This window comes from Phasianus colchicus, chromosome 5, assembly GCF_987193195.1.
Source record: "Phasianus colchicus chromosome 5, bPhaCol1.hap1.1, whole genome shotgun sequence".
NCBI lineage: Eukaryota > Metazoa > Chordata > Aves > Galliformes > Phasianidae > Phasianus > Phasianus colchicus.
In genome coordinates this window covers 51,266,944-51,289,594 of record NC_143440.1, presented here as the reverse complement: position 1 = coordinate 51,289,594, position 22,651 = coordinate 51,266,944, and the positions used below count along the sequence as shown (strand labels likewise).

Here is a 22,651-nt window from a genome sequence, read left to right as displayed (position 1 = left end):
ATCTAGGTCATTCGTACACAATTCTTATTGTAAATCTGGAATAGCAAGCACAGCTCTTGGCAGAGTTCTGCATGGCAGAAACAGTTTATATCTTCATAGAAATGTATGTGAGATTTATTTTCTGGGGAAAAAAGAAGGAGAAATAAGTTAACTTATTTCAGGTTTTCCTAGCAATGTAAGAGTACTCTGGACAGATAACTACAGAGACACTGACTTGTTGCTTTTACACTGCTTATAAGCAGCTCTTGGAACATTTAAACTACAGTGTATTAAGAACATTTCTGTAAAGCAGGGTTTCAAAGCAGGGTTTTTCTGTTCTTTCTTCCCTCCCCTCCGTGTCCAATGGCATCTCTCAGCTGCAGTGGGCCCAAAGCAATGCCACCAAATCTGGGGGGATTTCTACCATTTGCAGCCATGGTTTGTACCCATACACCAAAACCGTGTATTATTTTCATCAATTCTTTTTCTCATAATGTATATGGAAGCCTTGTAGATGATTTCTAGTGGGCAGTGGCTCAACTTCTGGTCTTATTATCACTTGGAACAAGACTTAGCTCTGCATGTATGAACTAGGCTTAAAAAGCTAAAAGGGTGAGGAAGAATACTGGGCTCTTTGTCGTGCCTGGAATTTGTTTGAAACCTCAGGAATAAGGCACTTTATTTAACCCACCCAGCTATAAATAGGCAGTGACACCTTAGCCTGTGTGTGAACTGGGGAACTCAGGTGTGTCTCCTCAGTTGCAATTACACTTGAGAGGTGCAGCTTGAATTTGAATCCTGTCCCTACAAAGGGAGAGCCTGAGTAGAATGGAGGATCTGGGGCTGGCGGAGCCAGGCAGCTGCTTCAGTTTTGTTCTTCTTTTCTTGCTTGTGTTCTGGTTTTGCTTTAAGCACCAAGTCTTCCCAATGTTTAGCATCCCAAACCTCATTTTAAATCTGTTTCTTGTTCCTACTGGATCAAAATTTCCACCAGGTCAGTGCGGTGGAAGTTAAACCTGGTACCAGTAAAATAACATCTGAGCTGCTGGTTTTCATCCCGTGCCACTTTACATTATACTGACCCCATATTTTTGCCACAATGCTGTGCTCATAGAATTTGATGAGACAGAAGGGTGAATTCTGGAGAACATGTGAGCACTCCAAAGCCAGATAGGCTGGGCTGACAGAATCATCAAATGGAATCACAGAATCATTAATGCAGGAAAAGACCATTATGATCATCTAGTCCAATCCTCAAATCATCTAGTCTGATGGGACAGTCCAGCTCCTGGCTCTGGCTGTATGCCCAAGCAGCATCCCAGAGGCTGTATCCCCTACTGAATGGTAATGTGGGGGAGTGCAGCTGTCAGGGCACAGAGGACACCTGAGTATCTGACAATACCCAACCTACGTTCCGTAAATTAAATGACTAATTCATAAAGAGAGTCTGTCACACTCCAGGAGCCTTGCTGAAGCAGAACGCTGGCTTGATTGCAAACATCCATTTAAGTGTTGGAGAGAAGGGAGGAAAATGCTTTATCGGCATTCTTAGAGGAAAATTGCAACTCTTTAATGTTTCGAGTTTAATTTCTTTCAGTGAAAACTTTTAAAAAGAAAAAAGAAAAAAAAAGCCTTTGTTATAATCCTCATTTTCCAGAACTGAATGAATTTAAACAATGAGGAGTTACTGTCTCTGAAATGAAAGCCACGATGTCAAAGACAAAAGGAGGAAAGGTGTCCTGCTGCAATGCATGGTAGAAACAGTGCACAAGTTAACAGCTTTTGTAGCAGTAATGTGAGGGATGTTCTGCATCTGTCAGGGCTCCCTGCTGCTGCCAGGGATCACTTGAATTCCCACAAATACTGGATTTGAAGGAAAAAAAAAAACCAAAAAAAAAATCGCTGCCAAAAAACCTACAACTTATTATGTGATTTCATCTATGGTAAGGTGGTGAGGCACTGGCACAGGTTGCCCAGAGAGGTGCCCCATCCCTGGAGACAGCCAAGGTCAGGCTGGATGGGGCTCTGAGCACCTAATGGAGCTGTGGGTTCCCCGTTCAGTGCAGGGGGTTGGAATAAATGGCCTTTAAATGTACAAGAGTTAGGGTCAGTCTCCTTACGTGGGGAAATCTATACCTGAACTGCAGATTTTCCATGCGTGGCATAAGTGAAACACCAGTATGGAGTGATGCCAAGCATCAGGTTCACAGTGCACGGTGCCAAGGCCAGGGTCATTGCCTTTCCCTTGGGCTCAGACAATTCACTTTCAGGGCTGGTGTTGCCCACCAAGCACCGCCTGCTGTGGGTGGCAGGGCCACTCATGGCCACCAAGGGGCTGGTTGTCCTCCAGCAGCGTTCCTTGCTATGCACCCATCCCGGTGAGCAGAGCCTCTCAAAAGCGAAACAGTGACAGGGCCTCAACCCCCCCTTTATCCAATCCCTAACATTTGGGTATGCTGACGTTTTTGGAAAATAATTTGTTCGTTGCTGACTATCTCTACCTCTTATCTTCTCTGCCACATGACCCCGCTCTCCTTGCAGGAGTATAGGTTTCCAGTAATGTGAGTTCCTGCTGGGCTCTACAAAAGCCTTTCCAGAAAATGCTAAAATTGTGCATCACATTAGGAGGGCTGTGACTGTGCCAGCTGTCACCGGCCGCTACCCAGGGTGAGGGCCACCAGGAACAGCCCAGCAGCAGCAGCGAGCTCTGAGGTGCTGCCCTCGCAGGGCACAGAGGAAGAGGTTGTAGTGAGGTGGTGGTTGTCCTCTTCTCCCAGTTAACAGCGATAGGACAAGAGGTAACACCCTTAAGCTGTAACAGGAGAGCTTCAGGTTGGTTGTTAGGTAACATTTTTTCTAAGATAGAGTGGCAGCGCATTGCCACAGGCTGCCCAGGGAGTGGTGGAATCACCATCTCTGGAGGTGATCAAGAACCATGGAGGTGTGGCGCTGAGGGACGTGGTCAGTGGGCATGGTGGGGGTGGGCTGATGGTTGGACTAGATGATCTGAGAGGGCTTTTCCAACCATAGTGATTCTGTGACTCTACGATTCTAGGTGGAGAGAGTGAGTGCTGTGGGCTTGAGTCCGAGCTGAGCCGTGGAGGAGCTGTGGGGTAGAGGGCAGCAGTGGGACAGCAGCTGCCCAAGGCTCCCTCTGGGCTTTTAGACCAAGACACTGCAGCTACATCACGTCCAATCGGTCTGTTATAGGCATTTAATAGGCTAAATGGTGTAGTACATCTACAGAACATACATTAGTTGAGTATTATGTACAGGTGGCATTTTACAAAATTAGAAAGAACAGAAACAGCAAAATCCAACAATGTCTTACTCCATAAAACTTCCTTTCTGCACTACATGAAATATTCTACAAGCTGGACTAGAAAAATATGACTGAATGTCTTTTTTTTTTTTCCTTTTTAGTTTCTACAAAGCTTTTCATCCAGAAAAAAATACAAAACAGCGACTGAGTTTATCATAGAGACAACACTTGCACACAGACAAAGTAAGTGGACAATCATAGGCCTGCAAGTTGAATAAATAGGGCTTGTTCATATAAAACAAGTTTCTCTCTATCTTGATCACCTACTTAAGGGCCTTTGGCCCATGCTCAGAAAAATAAAAGCAGGAGGAGGAGTTTGGCTCTGTGTGATGGTTAAACGGAGGCCACAGAGCTTCAGAGGAAAGCTAAGGTCTGAAGCATCCATTTGCTTCAGCTGAAACACTCAGAGGGAGTAGCAGAAAGAGGAGACAGGAAAGAGGGGAGTGATGGGGATGGAAGAAGGAAATCTGGCATTTCTGCATGGGCTGCAGCGCTGTGTGTGATGAGCAAAAAATGGTAGCATCGTGTGGCCTTTCATCAGGGTGGATGTTGCATTTTGTTGTTTCTTTGGAAAACTTATTTAGGGAAGTGCCATTGACCTCAGGTGGAAATGGGATAAGGGCCATCCAGAACAGGAAGGGAGGGAGCATCTGAAAGCAGATAGAGTGCACATAAAATGAGGGGAAGTGTTCCAAATAACTGGTTTTCCTTTCACAAAGTGAAAAGCAAATCAAATGACACGTCTGTCATCATTCCCCACGGAGCTGGGCAGACGCAGGGTCAAGGAAATCACGCGGCCAAAAATACGTCGTCATCATCACTACTTTTCCCTCCAGCAAACTCCAGCCAGTGCTAGGGCAGCATTTAAAGGGCACCCTGTACCCAGGCACAGCAGCCAGACATAGGAGGCGATCCCAAAATCTTCTGCAGCTCTGCTGAGATCTGGTGCACCCATCAGCATGAATAATTTTGGGACAGGTTGGGGAAGGCTGTCCACATCAGAAAGGCAGAACAAGTTGTTATATAGGTCAAGAGAGCAAAGTTAAATTTCATTATCACATTATACTACACTACACTGCTTATAAAAAGGGTTCTAGATCCCAAACACCCCAAACAATGAGCTATAATTTTGTACATAAATTAATGTTGCTTTGAAGTAAAATAGTCTCTTTCCTTTGTATTAAACATTCATTGCACAGAATTCTTTGTAAGTAAATATATTAAATTTGGTTGCTAAGAAGGTATAAACGTATCTTAGTAATACATCTGGCCAGTAAATTTTATCCATCATCACACAATTGAAAGTTTCCTTTAGAGTAAATTATTACTGGAGAGAAAAAATGCACTTGCAAGTAAACTCAGGAGTTAACGCTGGAAGAAATCCTGTTATTTCATTCCACCCACAGCAAGCAGCTTCTTCCGGCTGCAGCATTAATTGAAAGTACAGACCCTGTCCAGCCCTGCTGAGATGGAGGCATCCAGCTTCATAGCTCTCAAGACTCTTGTCACTGAAGCAGTCACACTGTTTAAGAACATGCATTATCTCCACCGACACTGTCCAAGGGGTAATGTTTTGGGCCAAGATCATTACTTCTCCTGGGATGGTGCCCAGCAGGAGGGGGTCTCTGGAAGGTCCCTGTGCAGGAGCAAGCTCAGCTCTGTGAAAATGGCCCTCAGATCCATCTCCTGACAGGGAGACAAAGAGCATCCAGCAAAGCCCAATATGTGCAGAACTCATCCCACTGTGGGCTGTAGTCTTGGACATGGCTGTGCAACCAGAGCTGAGGGGCTGTGCCGGGTGAGGGCTCCTCAGGGGCAGGATGGAGGCTGCTGTGTGTCTCAGCAGCCTGGCCCTCTTCCACTTTCACTTGTGGCTCAGAGAGGACCTGGCACCAGGTGAAAAGGCTCCGCAAAAGAAAGGGGAGGTTTGGGCCATGCCATAGAGCTCCCTTCACCCACCCTGCCACTGTGTGGCTTGGGTTAATGAAGGAAGAGCTGAGCCTCTGCATCTATTTTACACACAAAACATACCAAAGGAATAGTTACGACATCTTCTATGAACAAGGTGGGACAAATCCAGCCTAAGCAAAAGCAGGAGCCATTTCGCTGCCTTTGGTGGAGAGCACAGCTGGACCTGGTCCCCAGAGAGCACACAAACAGCACAACCCACCCAACCAAATCTACAACACACAGCCTCACTCCACGAACACCAGTGACTAGCTATTCCAGTTCATCAATGTACAGCAAGAAAGTGTTTCTGAAACTTCTAAGCCTTACTGAAAAGACAGTAAGCACAAGGCTGGTTCACCTCAATTTGCACAGGTTGGACAAAGGGAGAGATCTGCTCTGATCTGCGCCCAGGCGGCAGCCTGGAGATCCTGCGTAACGATGGAGGCTGATCTTACACTCGCGTCTCTATACAAAAGTTACAAAGTCAAATGGTGACATTATATTACAACTATTGTCCATAATATCACAGTGCTAGTTTTAAATGGCTAAAAACAATACAGGTTTTAGATTTAATACACCCCTTCTAGAGAAATGTAACCCCTTGGTCCTGCTGTTGATACCTGAAAGCAGCCTTGCTTAAAAAAGGTAAATCCAATGAAATGTGCTAATTGAAACTAGGAACATTTTCCCTTCGTAATCTCAGGTCTACGGTGCATTTCCTAACACGTCCCTTTGTTTCCTATGGACAAACTAAACAAATAATATGAATCTCAGCCTGAAAGTCAAAATGTTGAAAAGAACAGTTCTAAAGCCCATACACTTCCTACCAGGTACTAACTAAATAAAACCCTTGCAAATTTAAATACAGATTAGTTTGACATATCTTCAGAGTGTGTTAGCTTGTCAACAACATTCACAATGAAGTTTCACTTCTGAGGCCATGGAATTCCTACTCATCCTTTTCAGTTCTGCTTTCAAGAGTATCTGTGCTGTCTTCCACTTCTGGAGCTGGATGCGCTAAAGTATCTGCAAAGAAATGGTTTGTCAGTATTGATTCCCCCATACTGTACAACAGCCTTCATGTGACTCCCTGCTCCATGAGGCAGATGATCTGCTGGGCACTCAGCCTTGAAATTGGTAATTTGTTGTACTTGCAAACCGACAGTTAAACCTGGAGTAATGTACTCTGAGTGCATCACAGCCTGACTTCACAGGAGACTGCAGACCTTGGGATGGGTATTCATGAGATGAGGTGATGACACTTTTCATTAAAAGCAAGACAGCCACCAAAGTGGGAGGACTGCCTTCTGTCTAAGTGCTCAAATGTTTGGTACTTAAGACGTAGCAAATCCTAATTTCACTGCACAAAAACAACACAGAGGCCATCATGCACTTCTGGTCCAAGCCATAGGTTGGTCCTATTTCTTCTTGAATGTTACAACCCTGTGCTTCCCTCTGCCTAGGAATGTTGATTGGTACAGTAGGTGATGTGACACCGCAAAATCAGACCTTGTGTCATTGCCCCTCTGAAGGCATGGGAAGGTGCATCCTAGCTGCTGGCCCTGGGCATTTGTGGGGTAAATGTTGTTGCATGGAAATGGAAACTGTGTCACTCTTTAAGGGGAAATGAGAGCACTGAGATGGAAAAAAAGCCACCAGAACTACACTAACAAGGTCTTATCTTTAGGCATATTTAGCCCACAGTGACCCTATTATCGTATCTACATATTTGTGAGCTCTTGTTACACTAATGCACTCCTGGGATACCTTTGAAAGCATGCAGCTGTTAAATACTCTACTTCTAGGCTAAGAGATAGGGAGATAAAGATACGCTATTGAACAGGCTTATTGTTTCCTAGAGTGAACTGCTAGTGTGCAGCACACTGCTTGTTGGCCTTGTAACTGGCCAGCACTGAACCTGATGGAAACACCTCAAAAGCCTCAAGGACTTGGTCAGTTCACAGGACTTCCCTCCATGTGCAGGTGTTTCTGTGCACCCATTGTTATGTGGTTCTCTGTTGAGCCTGAAACTGCCCTTTTCCTATGGGGAGCAAGGATCAAACGGCTCGTTCAGACCTTCCAGATCCATCTGCTGCTGCTGCTGCTGCTGGACACAGACTCTTTGGTCACCATGAAGACCCTTGTCCTCTGCTGATTTCAGGTCATCGGGAGGCCAGCGCAGCTCCCCGCTCTCCACCTCACCGGACTCAGTTGGCTCCACCACAATCGATGGCAGTCTCTTGGACAGCTTGGGGTACTTCTCACGTGAGTCTGGGAAAGCCTGGTGAGACACATGGGGACATTCCTGTCAAAGCCTTGCCCAAGGATGTGTATTCAGAGCAAGTGTGATGCATGCTCCATCTTAGCATCCTTTGTACACCAGATGTGCACTCCCATCTACTGTGTCCATCAAAAAGCCCCTTCAACCTGGTGCAGTGACTTACATGATCTGCCATACACAATAAAACCAGAAACATTGGCAATAAAATTCACTATGTTGCCAAATCCTCATGTTTCATGGTATATTTGTAGGATACAAAGCTCATTGCTGGAATGCTAAGGTACATGTATGCTGCAGCCCTTCTGGCCACTCTTTTGCTCTGATGTGATTTATTCACATTTTCGTGCAGTGAGTTTATTAAGAAGCCACCGTGCTGCAGAGCTATTTTCTGTAATGTGAAATTATATTTTATGATGCATTCATGCAAACAGGTAGCCCCAGACATCATCTATACACAGAGGATAGTGCCAGCAATTATTTCATTTGTCACACTGAGTCTGCAGGTCAAACATTATGTAGTGATTAGAGCTTGAAGCTGAACAAGGTATTTTTAGTGAAGGATATTATAACACACAAAAGTTGTTTCTCTTTCTCAATACAACTGCTTCATTGTAGTTCCTCAGGGTACCTTGTTTGTGGGTTTTTTTTTTGCTGGAGGCCAGACTGAACCGAAGGAAAACTCACTCCAGGTCCTCCAGGCTATTAACATCACACAAACTTTACTGCTGAATCCTTGTCTCTTAGCTTTTCCATTGTCCATCTTGTGCTAATGGGCTGTAAATTTCTTCGAGCTGGATTTCTAACCCAAGCCATTCTATGGTTCTATGGTTCTATGGTTCAATATCCCCCAGGACATTGCTTGTTAACCGTGGTGGCATAATCCACTGGAGGTGTTTGCTCCATAACTTTTGTCACTTCCCTACATCTTGTGAGCTGCTCTGAGAGCTCATGCCTCGCTTGTTCCACTTGGCACCAGTGCTGCCACGGGGATGTGAGACTGTGGGAAGGGACAATTTCCTTCCAACGTGTCTGGGAAGCAGAAAGCACATTTCAGTCTTTGCTGCAATGCCTGTATCCGACTGCATGGCTGAAGATGAGGATGGATAGCAATTCTCATCCTCACGCTCCCACTCCCCTGGGTATTGTCATGGGGATTCATCACTGCAAACTACATGAATATGGAAAATTTTATACACTATTGTTAGCCTTGCAAACTGAGACACAATTAAGAAGGACTTTTCTTGTGCAGTTAGACCAAGGGAAACATCTCTAATGCTTCCCAGAGCTGCACTCACAGGGGTAAAACTCATTCTGATCAAGGATATTCTCACAGGGAACTCATGCTGACTATGAGAAAAGTTCCCCCTAATTTCTCATTACTCCTCCAGAGCTGTTTATAATTTGGAAGGAAACTTTCATGTCAGCTGTCTTGATTGCAAGGAACTTTTAAGAAGTTGCTACTGTAGCAGGGAGAACGCAAGTCAACAAAATTCCTGTTTTTCCATCTTTTTGGAGACCGAGGAGATGACACATACCAGTGAAAAACTATGATTAAATACGATTATTAATGCTGCAACAAAATTTAGGCAAGGCACCTGTATAACCTCAATGCTATTTTCAGTTGTGCTGTTCTCACACGAATCGCATCGTGTTTTTTCCCCCGGCACCCTGCATGTACCACGTCCCCCCAGGAATGAGTCAGGAGCAGCAGGAAGCCGCGCTGTGTTTTTCTGCGGAAGCTGGAGCTTGCAGCGAGTGGGCAGGAGCAGCAGGAAGAGAAGGACGGCTCTCCTGGCCAGAGGGCTTGGAAGGTGCTGGAACAAACCAAGCTCTCCCGCTGAGTCACTGGCTTTGCATTGCCTCTCGTTTCATTTTACTTTCTTGTCTCCATTGGACATCACTAAGCTGTGGGTAGGACTCTCACCTACAACAGTTTTCACCCAGAGTAGTTAGCTGAGTTTAGCACTGCCTTTGCTCACAGCAATATATCTTGTGCCACAAAGCAACCCACACCCACCAAGTTTATGGGATTTATCCCCGAGCAGTGGCACCCTGAGTCAGGAGCACACCCAGAGTGAACATCAGGACACTTTGCAGTTTTTCCAATGGTACCTGGCTGGAAGGGCCCCCTTCCTCCTCAGGAGACTGACTGAGAGCAAATTCCTCCATCACCGGTTCCCGTGTGTTCATCACCTCTGTCATGCTGCAAAGATCAGAACAGAATTGGAAAACTCAGCTCTCTGCTTAGCCCTATGGTTAATACAACAGCATATTGTTCTATTAATTACATTGCAGACTGTCCTTTCTAGGCAGCTCCTGAAGTATTCCCTTCCCTTGCCTGTGCTTCCTCTCTTGGGCACACGTGCCTGTGGTTGTGGTCCCCACAGTACAACAGTATGGCTGTGTCACTAAGCCTTGGCTTAATCTGCTGCATTTTTATCCTAAAAAAGTGCAAACCAAAGGTTCAATATCGAGCTTGAATTAAATTCTCATTGTGATTCTTTGTAATGTCTTTCATATTTGCCCTTCCCAATTGTCTCCTCCACTTCCTTACAAGCCAGCACTTCTTTTTAAATGGTTATTTCCAGACACACCAGCTCTATCTCTATTGGTGTCTAAGGGCCAGATTTGCCATAGTCTTTATTTCCCTGAACACTCAGAGAAGTGTTGAGTGGGATTTTCAAATGCATCAGGGAAGGTTCGGCACCTAAATCTCATTTCAATCGAGGACTTAGGAACCTAAACTGCTTATGTTCCCATTAGCCACTCCCTGTGCAGTTTGGCACCCAGGGCATGCACCCAGTATGTGCCACAGACTGCCCAGGCTGTGGCATGCAGGACGTGGGCACCACCACCTGCCTCACAGCAGCTCCCATTAAGCACAACTAAATGCTGCCATTAATTCTGGTCCTGCTTTGCACACAAAAGCCTCTTTTGTCAAGTGAGAAATGCAAACTAAAACATCTCAAGGATAGCTTGTTGCAGGCTTACATTACCAATTACCCCACAAAACTAAATTTTACAGCATCTGCAATTACTACAAAACCCACCACAAGGAATTTAAATAGCCATAGCACAGAGACTGTCACTCCTCTGCATCATAACTAAGAAAGAGCATCACAGACCCAGGAGACACTTCAGTTGAGCTGTGGGCCATGGGCTGACCCTGTAGGTATCCAACTTAAAGAAAGCTTAGAGAAAGTCCTGAAAAGCCAGCCTTGGACTCAGCTAACACCAAATCAAGCAACACCTTTTCTGCTACACACACACAATGGAGAGAAGAACTGGGCTATGAACTTCAGCAAGAGGATGGATCAGCCATTTCCCTGACCATCCTCCAGCCTAAACCATTCTTTCCACCTCATCCCCTCTCATCCCCTATCAAGGAAAGAGACTGGGACGTGAAAGTGCATGTGTGCCCGGAAATCATCTGATAAGGTCTGTGGCTTTATGAAGACTTGGGCTTGACCACCACAGAGAAGACACATCCCACCTCTGTGCTGGAGGTCAGTCCCCACCAGCCAGCAGCAGGTTGCTGGGCTGCCCACAGCTTGCACGTTTATTTTAGCAGCATTTCAACACGTACCAAGTCTGTAAATCACTTCTACATCCTTGTTCCACAAGACATCAAACATATACATCTACATATGCACTTTCAAATGTGTAATGTGAGCTCAAAGATGTTGTTAAGACTCATGAAATTCTATTATTGAGCAATAATGGGCTCTGTGCTTCCCGAAGACCACATTACACCCTGCAGATTATTTCTAAATGATAAAGACAAATGGTTCTGGCTGGGAAAATGGTGACAGTCCTGCCAGTGTTATAGCAGATGCCTCCATGAATCAGCTCCCAAGCTGCTGAAGCCCAGGCCATTTGAGAAATCTGTGCATCTTAAGGGTTTGATTGAATAGGATGGCAGAAGTGATTGTACTTGATGCGTTTCAGAAAAGAACAGGGGAGCATGCAATTGGCAGAGGAATTGGGCTTTAGCTGGAACGGATTAATTGTTCTCAGTCTCCACTCAGAAGCACTAAAGGAAAGCAGAAGAAAATCTAAAGGGGCTGGAAAAGTAGCAGTGGTCCTAACAACCTTAATCAGGTATTTAACTCTAAAAGCAACCAGAAATAAAACAGTTGTGAAAGCAGCTGCTGATCAGTTCATCTAAAACTTTGAAATCTCTGTAGGACATCACCAAATTGTTTATAAAGAGACAGAATCTGAATAAGGCAGATGGGCACTGCTTAGGGCTTTTTAAACTGCAATATGATTTATGTGCAGGAGAAATTTTACCTCTCAGACAGTTTTGATGGAAAAATATTGAGCTACTTTTCCTGCTGCTTTTATGTGAGAAATGCTAACATACAACACGAAAGTGGCTGATAGCAGCAAATGGTTATAAGAACTGCATTTCCTTCAAAGTGAGTCTCGCATTTATGTTATGTATGGTAGGTGCTGATATCACCAATGACATACAGTAGCCATAGTGATGCAAAACAAGGCAATAAATAGCATTTACAAACAAAGAATAAATTCTCTTCTGATGGATGAGTCACCTATTCTGAACCTAAAATTCTTCTAGCAGCGAATTAAGAGATGCATTTACTTCCCCTAGGTTTAATTAAGCTTAAATATACCAATTATGAAAAAAAAAAAGAGCAAAATCTATTCTGGCTTTTCAGTGACAACTACAGTCAGAGATGATTATCCTAAATGCAACTGCTACAGTGGCAGGACCACGCTATCCTGATCTGTTTCCAGGGGCATGGAGCAAACAAACAGCCCACTCTGCTGTTTGTGCTTGCACTAAGAAGGTCAGTAACATGCAGAGCAATATATGGGTTGACAAGTGCTAAACCACTGACTGCAAGAAACAATGCACACATTTTTATTTTGGTTTCTGAACAGAGTGCAAAACTGACCTGTGAAATTCCTGGTTGCAAAGCTGTACTTGAAGGAAGACCCATTTCAGTGCTCAAAACTGTGCAGCACTTATGTGGATACGGAAAACAGGTGGGCTGCATGACGCAGGCAAAGATTTCCTTATGACGTGGGTAAAAAACACCTCTTCTCTGAAACAGGGATCAGAGAACCAGGCAACTGTGTTCTTCTACCCTAAGCTATCCCAAGCCACCATGTCCTGAATTTCTGAATGAAGCATTTGAAGCCAAGAGAGTTCCCTTCCAGCCCCTCTGGCAGTTTGTATGCCTGTCAGAGTGCTGTAAGCTTGCACTGATAACAGACAAGTTCCTTCATGCAGCTGGACTGCATGTGCATTTTGCAGCACAACCAGCAAGAACCTTATAGCCAATACTTCCAGCCCTGCATGGCTGGTGGGCTCCGTGGCCATGTGCTGTGTGCCCCAGCCTGGGGGATGCTCAGAAGTGCATCAAACTGGGCCCAATCCTGTGCTCACAGATTCCAGTCAGAACATGAGACTCAGAAGGGGACAAATGGAAGTATGGAGCCATGACAGAAGAAAACACATTACCTTCAATCACATAAATGGGCGTCGTTTCTGAAAATGGCTGCAGATGTTCACTCCTGCTGACAAAGTGCTGTGCAGGCTCTGTCAAATCCTAAAAGTGCCTGAAAGAGACAACACAACACAGTCAGAATGCAACCACAACAAAGCCAGCAGCATCCAGGAGAAGGAGTACCAGGGTGAGCTTGCTGCTTCAGAAGGAGGCAGAGAAATTCCTGCTTTGGAGCTCTGGGTAATTTTCTACACCAAATGGGAAGTGATCTCACGTAGGATGGAGCTCAAAGCATACGATGTGGATTACCCAGGCTGAAATACCTTGCAGTACGACTCTTTTTATGATGATAAACCTTATTCCTTAGTGTAAGCTACATAAAAACTGGTGAAATGGGTAACAAAGCAATTCTTTCATCAAACCATAGAATGGCTTGGGTTGTAAGGGACCTCAAGAATCATCACATTTCAACCCCCTGCCACAGGCAGGGTTGCCATTCATGCAGGAATTTTCAAGATATTTGGAAAAATAGAAAATAAAGGTGCATCCCCTTGTTTGGCAGGTTTTGCGTGCTTAGTGGGACATAGTTCAGGACATGAAAGTACAAGATTCCTGCTCTTGAATCAATTGCTTAACTTTCAAAGAGGAAAAATAAGCTGGGAGAAGGTTAACTGAGTTACACTGCTGCATATTTCTTACAGATGTCATGGGAGAAGGGATTTCTGCAAAGGTCTTCTCCAAACTGAAGATAATACTTCCAGTGGTATCAGGGTGGGGAGCCTGCTGAGCAGAGGTGAGGATCCCATCATTTCAAAGAATTATTCACCAATTTCTTATGACTTCCCTGTCGGAAAGTCTTAGCTGAGGAGCTTGAGGAGGTACAGTGCTGAAATATAGTCAGTATCTGGGCCAAAGATGATTTTCTGAGAAATTTGTTTTGCTCAACAGCTTGCCAAATATATATTCATGCCAGCCACAGCTATTTCCTTGGATGGGAAAAAGGTGTTTTCAGTGAAGTGAATGGCACTAGTGTATATATTTTATATCCTTCAGTGGTTTGGATACCAGCCCAAGTGATTAAACAAATCTACCTGCTCTGGAGGCCTTCCCACCACAATTTATAACACTGGATTAGCCACACACTGTTTTTTTTGTTGGTTTTTGGTTTTCTTTGCAAGAACAGTGAAAGACTGTCCATTGCACTCTGGAATTTCTCTCCACGCCACAGGCCATGCGTACTGCAAACTGGAGAAGCAGAAAATCACATCTCCTTCCCCAGAATCCAATTCAAGAGGGTTTCATTCTTGTCTGTCAATTTTCCTTCTCCCCCAGTGATCAAACCAACTCCAGAGAGGCTGGTGTTTTTTCCCTTAAAAATTCATGACTACACTCAGACCTTGTCTCTTGTATGGAAACCAAAGAGCATCCAATACCATGTCATCCAATACTCTGGGAAGAAGATTTTTATCCCACTACCCATTACAAAACAGCTGCTTTTAAACCCATGAAAATTCAGCAAGTACTCATCTACCTTAAATCTCTCCTTCGGAGAAGATTAGATGTCATAAGAACAGTTACTACACTGAGTCACCTCTCGGTGAAAGACAAAATGGCATAAGAGGGAATGAACTGGGAACCAGCTGGAAACCAAGCCAACCCAGCTGCCAGTTAGGTGCATGCTTGGGTTTTATTACAAAAGGATCAATGCAGGATGGAATGACCCAAAACAATGCCTTTTGCTTTGCCAGACTCAGTAAGGACTTTGGGGTAGAGCTGAACCAAGACCAATCCCTCTCTGCAGCTGTGGGGAACTCAGTGCCATGAGGCCTGCAATGAGAGGGGACAGCAGCTCCTGAGGCTCACCTACTGAAAGCTGTAATGAAAATAAAGCCGCCTGAGCACCGCAGAGTGGAGGAAGCCCTTCCTGCAGCCACACAGCTGTATTTCAAAACAGAAGCATTTCTTCCCAATCAGTATTCTTGGAGAGTTCAGTGTTGAACAGTGTATGAAACTACCAGAATGCATTTATTCTCTGAAGAGTAAATACTCACTTTATCTACCTAATACATGTGATTATCTTCTTTGGCTGACACCAGAGGAAACATTAACTAATACCCTTCCTTCTACGATGCTGCTTAATCTTTTAAAAACCAGCCACGGCTATTGAGGCCATGCGATGAGCCTTTATGCAGTGGAGATTGCCAGGAAACAACTCCAGCAAAGCCTTGCTCTGTTTACCTCTTCTTACAGCGTTTCTACCGTCTCCACCTTTGCTGCTTTTCTGATCTCTTTAGCCCTTTCTACTTGGTACTTTCCAGTACAGAGCTATTGGGTTGGGGACTATTCCAGTGAGCTGGTCTGCTTAGGAGCAGGGCACCAAGCATGAGGAGATAGAGCTACAGTAACAATAGAGATGGTTCCACCTGAAAGACCAAGGAAATTCCTCCACAGTGTCCTCTGCACCTGGATCAATGGCCCTCCTCCTGCCACTCCGTAGAAAAAGATAGATTTCCACAAAAAATTTCAGGTTGCATATTAGGAAAAACTTCTCAGAATGAGTGGCAATGCATTGGCACAGCTGCCCAGGAAGGTGGGGGAGTCACTGTCCCTGGAGGCATTCAAGAACCGTGGAGATGTGACACCGAGGGACGTGGGCAGTGTGCATGGTGGGGATGGGCTGGGGTTGGTGATCATAGAGGTCTTTTCCTATCTTAATGATTCTATGATTCTATAGTTCTATGAAAACAATAGGCACTGAATGGTGCCCTCCAGGCTTCTCTCTCACTCTGGGGCGAACTGTTTGGAGCTCCTACACCAGGAAGATGTGGTCTGTTTCAGAAGGGTGGTCTCATCTCCCATGTAAGGACATCCAGGAGCATAAGCAGGATTTGGAACAGGTGTGTGGGAAGCCCAGCCCAGTTTACCCCTCATTGGCAGCCTCCTGTACACGACTCGCAGAAGTGGATGCCTTTCCTTGGGATAAATTCGCTATGAATTGCAAAGTAAGTGTTTTTAAGGTGAATGTGCTTTGTCGGCAAGACAGAAAGAAGAAGTGGTCACAGTTCTAGCAGCACAGAGCTGCCCGGATGGGAGCAGCACCTCTGACACCAGGTCTCTTGTGTCTGGAGACAATCCCTACTCGTTCCCCAGCCACCTCAGTGCCGAGGACAACTAGGCAGCATGAGGAAAGCAGAGCTCAGGCACCATGGCCATGGCTGCAGCAGGCAGGGCTGGGGCGAGATCAGCAGCCACAGCAGGACAGCCTCCTCCCTCCCTGCTTCCCTAGTAAGTCATTCCCCACGGAGCACGGATGGAAATATTATGATAACAGCCTAACAATGTCGCATTGAAGGTTCACCTTGTAACACAAATAAGTGTAGATAGGCAGCAGAAATTGGCCTTGAAACACTGATCTGTGTGCAAAGGTATCATTTCTCCCCTTCTTATTACAATGGAGCGATCCCAGGGGGTTTTCCAGCCCCGTGCTTAAATTGTGAGCACTGGAATCTTGGAGCTCGCCCACACATCAAACAAATGGGAACCTCAGCCCTGGCTTTCCCACCCCCCTCAACCTCACCTCCTTACAGACTATGGGTAAATGGAAACTTTTCTCCATTCAAGGAGCCTAATCTTCATGTGTACTACAGAAAGAAAATAAATCCCTCTTATTGATTACAAGGAGAATTGGAACAGGCCAAAGAACTGTGTTGAAAAAGAGAAACAATGATCCACTTCTTGATATTTGCAAACCGGAAAATTTTGACAAACTACAGCGAGCTCTGCTCAGCAATTCCCAACAAACAGGAGCTTTCTCCACCTAGAAGAAGAATGGGTGCCTTATTTGGGCCACTGTGCTGCAGCAGATTGGGCTGTCAACAAGGTGGGTGTGTGGGCAATGTAGGACAGATCTACAGCTGTAGTGGGTGAAGGCATGAAGGGGTTGCTCACACTGCACCAGAAGGTGCATGTCCCTGCAAAGAAGTGTCAGCATTTTCTAGGGCCAGGAGTTTATATTCCCTGGCCTCTTTTCCCAGGTAGCTGGCAACAGGACAAGAGGCCTTAAGTTGCACCGGGGGAGGTTCAGGTTGGATAGTAGGCAAAATGTCTTCTTGGAAATAGTGGTAAAACATTGGCACAGGGTGCACAGGGAGATGCTGGACTTACTGTCCCTGGAGGCGATCAAGAAATGGCTGGATGTTGCATTGAGTGACACAGTCTAGAGCAGTCCCAGGCACGGACTCATGGTTGAACTAGATGATCTTACTGGTCTTTCCAACCTTAGTGATTCTATGATTCTATGGCTCTGTGGATCCAGTTTTTGTATGCTTTGGTCTCAAGACATTCTACAAGGATGCAGCTGTGGCTCAGTCCCTGTAGCACTTCAGGCCACATGGGTGAGTGCCTACTGAGCTCACAGATGGGCACTTGGCTTCTTAATGGATGTGTTTTATGGAGTGTCGTGGGTTCCACGGGACTTGAGAAATGTAAATTACAGCATGGGCCACTGAAGATAAATGAGCGTGTGTATGAACTCCTATTTAAACCTCCCACTTCTTTTTGGATGCAAATCTCTTTCCTAAGCAACTGAGAGAAGTGTGATATGTGTCAGAGTCTGGAGATTAGAGATCTGTTCTGTTCCTTGTTTCAGAAGCTCTTGTCTTCGGCTGCCCACGCAGTACTTGAGTTCTGCTCTCCACAGGCCAAAGCTGCCTGCCTCTCCTTGGCACCACGAGCTCCAAGGAGATGTCGATCTCCCTCAGGAAGCAGCAAGATGAAATGACTCTCAATGTGGAGGAGCCGGCATTTCAGCATGAGACACAGCACGGAGTTGGGGAGAGTAAAAAGGGGTGGGAGGTTGCTATTTCCAGACCTCTCTGCCTCCCTCCTCTAACTTCACTGAAAGCAGTACTTTTACTGTTCCTGCTCCAGAAAAGCTGCTGGGGTAAATATCACCCTGGGGAATTTCTCAAACACTCATCTGTGGACTCAACACTGGAAAACACAAGCTTGCAAAGAGCTTGGTGCTGGTGAATCCCTCCAGCTCAGCCTCCTCAGCTCCCCTGGCAGCACGGTGAGGCTAAGGCTGACCTTCCACATCTCCAGCTCTGGAGCACTGCAACTGCACACAGACCTCAGCCTTAGGTTTGTTGGAGTTGCTGAAGTTCCAACTGGCCCTGCTTGCAAAGAAGAGCTACACTGATAAAAAAAAGAAGGAAAAAGAACTAAATGAGGAGCACAATGACCGCATTTTCATAGTTGCATGGTTTGGGAGTGACTCAAAGGTTTAAGCAAATGATGTTTGCAATGCAGCTAGTAATGAGTGCTTCTTTGGTGCCTTTTCCTTTTCCTTTCTTTCTTTTTTTTTTTCTTTTCCTTTTTCTTTTTTTTTCCTTTTCCTTTTTTTTTTTTTCCTTTTCCTTTTCCTTTTCTGTTTCCTTTTCCTTTTCCGTTTCCTTTTCCGTTTCCTTTTCCTTTCTTCCTTTTTTTTCTTTTCCTTTTTTCTTTTCTTTTTTTTCTTTTTCCCTTTTCTTCTTTCCTTTTCATTCTTCCTTTTCCCTCTTTCCCTTTCTGTTTTCCCTTTCTCCAACTCTCTCAACACCCAACTACATGAGCTCCACAGCAGAAGATGCTCCCAGGAAGAGGCCCAGCAGCAGAGGGGAGCAGGGCTGCCAGGGCCAGGGCAGAGGAGCAGGCAGCCAGGAAGCGTGTGCGGAGCAGCAGAGGGAGGGAGGAAGTAGCAGAGCAGATGGGAAGAATGAGTAAGCGAGCTCCTCCGAATGCTTGTAGACCTTGGTATCATGGAAATCTCCACAGAGTCCTCATGAAGCATGTGCCAAGAGAAAGTTTGGATTTCTTTCTTAACACTGGATTCAGCAGCTGATTGATGTGAAAGGACCTCATTAAGAAAACAGCCCCATTAAAATTAGAGATAAGCTGTTAAATGGTTTTAGAGGTATCTCCTCTGGTACTTGCTGTCTCAATTGAGAACACACTTTGGAGATCAGAAACGCCAGTGCCAAGCAGTGTTACTGAGCTCTGCTCATGCAGTGAACCTTGAATTGGCTTCAATTTTTCCAAACAACTTTATGAACCTAACACCTTACAAATAAGTACAGCATTGTTTCTAAGTCAGAGCAACCATTTCTAAAAGGAATCATAGAGTCATGGAATGGTTTGGGTTGGAAAGGACCTTAATGTCCACCCAGTTCCAACCTCCTGCTGTGGGCTGGCTGCCACCCACCAGATCAGAGCTCTGGGCCCCATCCAGCCCAGCCTGCAGGGATGGGGCATCACTAAAAGATCTCAGAAAGAAATGTCATGGAATTATAGAATTGTTTGAGTTGGAAGGGATCCTTAAGGGTCATCTATTCCAACCCCCGTGCACTTGTTTCTGTTTCTCTGGAATATGGTGATTCTTCTGTCCCTGATGTCCCTCTCTTTATAGTACCTGTGGGATTGTAACTGATGAAAATCAGCTTCCTGCTGCTATTCCTTAAGTATGAGGACTGCTCCAAAAGAAATGCCTCCTTTTTTATTATGTTGGCCCACAGAAGCAGATGTTGGTGGTATGGCAGTAGACGTTGAACCTGCCCATCAGTATTCCACTACTTAACTTTTGGAGTGACCTACGTCTTTCTGGATGGCTCAGAATTCATGCTAAAGAAAATGAGTGGGGAAAAAAGTGTCTTAGAATATCAACTCAGAGCAGGTGATTGTTGGGTGGAAACATCCTGGGAAATGGGTTGCAAAATGTGAGCGTCTTTTTGGCAGTGTGAAAGAGTGCTCTGGCCTGTTGGTCTGTCACTGCTAGGTAGCAGGATAGGGCAAGAGGTTAGGAAGATAGAATAGCATTTACTTAAAAGATAAACTAATTACTTCCTTGTAACTTCGGGGAAAACAGAATATGGTGGTAATAGTATTGTGATGTGATGCAGTATTGAGATAAGTTTGAATTCAGTACAGCCAAAGCAGCAAAGGTGTTAAAAGCTGATGGGAAAATAAACTAACACATAAAAAAAGCTTACAAGCCCACACCACCACCACAATAACAAAACCACACACACTCCTCAGCGAAAAAAGACAATGAAAAGATTTGTAATGTCCCTTACTGGTGATTAGCAGCACAACCACAGGTGTCACAGCCCCACAGCCCAGTGCCAGCAATGCAGCTATTTTTCCCTAGGAATTAAAACTCTCTAACCATTATTGAATTTCCCAAGTATGGGAAGTTGCTCCAGACTGAGAAGGAAGGCAGGAGAACACTGTGTGCTATCGCTGTAGGGTTGGGCACGACGGAAGGCAAGAACAAAACCTAGATAAAAATGAATTATTTTTTAAAGTTCAGTATTATTTCTTTGAATTAATCCTTACATTGAAAGCATATGTGTGTTAGTAGGGCTATGTGTCCCTCTGCAAGGTGATGCTCTCTCCTAAGTGTGAAGAAGAGGTGATCCCGGCCCCTAAGAACTTGCAATCAAAGAGGACAAAGGCTGGAACAAGGGTTGAGTTAAGGTTTTGAGGACCTGTTTGTTACAGTCAGCCTTTTCATGCTACCTGAGTTGTTACTAGTTGGTGGTTTTCCTGGGGCTTGCAATAAAGTCTTCCTTTGAAGAAGGAAAATGCAGGAAAGTGATTCATGCACAGCTTTTTCCAGAGTGCACAGATGTCTCAGGAGCGAAGGGAAGGGCACAGCTGTGAGATGACACAGGGATCCTTGACATCCCCATGGGGCTCCTCCTGGGGACAGGCCATGGGATCTGCCCTGCAGCCAGGCTGCCCTGACCGACCACCCCAAACCAGGCAGCTGTGGGTAGACGGCCCCACAGATGGGGACATCATTTTGGAAATGGAACGATGTCAGTCTGTGACACTGTGGGTCTGACATCTGATCTGTACAAAAGCCTGTTGCTTGGTACAAAGAGATCATTGTGAGGAGGGAGGGAAAATTGTGACTATATTTGCACATTCATTTCTCCTGGTAAAGTAATATAGCAGAGACGTTGGAGGAAATTCCACATGATTGACAAACTGTCAGGCTGGATTGGGAAAGCAAAGAAATGGGGTTGAGTCGCTCCCTGTTTGCTTGTTTTTTCTCTGCAATCATTATGCTGACTCTGAAAACGTGTTCTTTAAATGGAATATTAATTACCAAAGCCCTGAGCTGTGTGCTCGAGTCTTTTCTGGGCACCAAATTTGTTGCTCATTAAATCTAAGAGATGGAAAACAGTGCCTTGGGACTCATGGTGTGTGGGCAGATCTCCCCACTTCACCTTCAGCTCCAGGCTGCCCCTAAGGAGGCATTGTGCTTGGGACCGGGTGCGGGAGCACAAACTTCTGAGTTCTTCAGTACGATGTGAACCTACAGCCAGGAGAGCTCTCTCTGCTATCAGGCTGCATTGTGGTCAGGAAAGGACTAATGGAAGCAAACGTCTCTGCGCGTTGCTTATTGTGGTTAGAGGGGTTAACGCTGCGTGCAGCCCAGCCCAACTCCCCTCCGAGCCTGCAGCCGTGTTCAGAAACCGACAAACACATCTCTGTCCCAGATGAACCGCGAATTTTTGTGGTACGCTCATTTGGCAGCAGGAAAACATTCACACCCCTCGCTCGGAGAGCAACATAGTCCTCATTTACCGAGGAAAGGGGCTCTTTCTTTCCGTACAAGTAACCAAATGTAGGGCGTTCACCACCTGATGGATAAAGCAAGATTCCAGGGATCTTTCCCCCTGCACAGCGAGGCTGCAAGCAAAGCATCGTTGTCCTAAACACGCATTTCGGTACCCGTTTTCTTGCCTCGCAAAACCCCGAAATAAAGGAACAGCTGAAGCGAGCGCAGAGCAACAACTCCCTCCGTGCCACTCTCATTCATCGGGATTCCTTCACACAGCCTTTCCTCTCGCCAAACAAGTTTTGCTTTAAAGGAGAACCCATTCTTTATCCGGCCACCCTTAACACCCTTCGCTAAACAAATAAGCATACGGGAAAAATAATAATAACAACAATAATAAAAGAAGAAGGAAAGCGACGCAAAGCCGCCCTTTCTGCATCCCGCTGTTCCCTCCGCGGGGACGCGGCGCTCCGTACCCGAGCTCTGCCCGGGCGCTGCGGTCCCGAGGCGCTCCGCAGGCTCCCCTCTCCCCGCACCAAGCGCTGCCCGCAGCTCCCCGGGGTGCAGCGCTCCGCCACCCGCACCCACCCCGAGCCCGTCCCGGCTCACCGGCGCGGAGCGGAGCGGCGAAGCGAGGCGAGGCGAGGCGAGGCGAGGCGAGGCCGGCAGCCGCCCGCCGCCCATGCACGGCGGCAGAGGGGGAGCCGGCAGCTCCGTCAGCGCGCCCGCATCCTCCCGTCCGGCCGCTGGCACCGCGGCACCTCCCCGCCCGCGGACCGGCCCCGCTGCCGGCGTGGGGAAACCACTCCCCCGGCAGCGCCGGCGGGGCGGGGAACGGCTCCCCCTCCCCCGATTCCCCCCATCCCGCCGCCCGGCACCTCCCGCGGAGCCGCGTGGGTTCGCCCGGTGCCGGTACCACGCGCAGGCAGCAGTGGGTCCCCCCGCCCCATCCGCTGAGAAAATGTTGAATGCACGAGGGGCAAAGTTTCTCTTTGGTCTTTTTTTTTTTTTTTAGCAGGGAGGGATGTTTGCCTTTC

At 46.1% G+C, this 22,651-nt stretch overlaps 1 protein-coding gene across 1 annotated transcript; it reads right to left on the bottom strand.

Annotated features, from left to right (window-relative positions):
- Positions 1-3,158: 3,158 nt before the first annotated feature.
- LBHD2 (LBH domain containing 2) lies at positions 3,159-22,396 on the bottom strand. The gene is made up of 5 exons (XM_090141678.1): positions 22,224-22,396; positions 13,024-13,121; positions 9,645-9,735; positions 7,328-7,532; positions 3,159-6,277 (listed from the first exon to the last, which is right to left on the bottom strand). Exons 3-5 carry the CDS (start codon positions 9,732-9,734, stop codon positions 6,201-6,203), a joined length of 372 nt encoding a protein of 123 aa, XP_089997804.1. The 5' UTR covers position 9,735; positions 13,024-13,121; positions 22,224-22,396; the 3' UTR covers positions 3,159-6,200.
- Between the last annotated feature and the right edge of the window lie 255 nt (positions 22,397-22,651).

Bases quoted from the DNA above. Each gene is read 5' to 3' on its own strand.
- LBHD2 (XM_090141678.1), bottom strand. From the start codon at position 9,734: ATGACAGAGGTGATGAACACACGGGAACCGGTGATGGAGGAATTTGCT. The intron at 7,533-9,644 runs GTACCATTGGAA...GTGTCTCACCAG, and splicing joins AAGGGGGCCCTTCCAGCCAG to GCTTTCCCAGACTCACGTGA. The intron at 6,278-7,327 runs GTCTGAACGAGC...ATTTCTTTGCAG, and splicing joins GCAGCAGATGGATCTGGAAG to ATACTTTAGCGCATCCAGCT.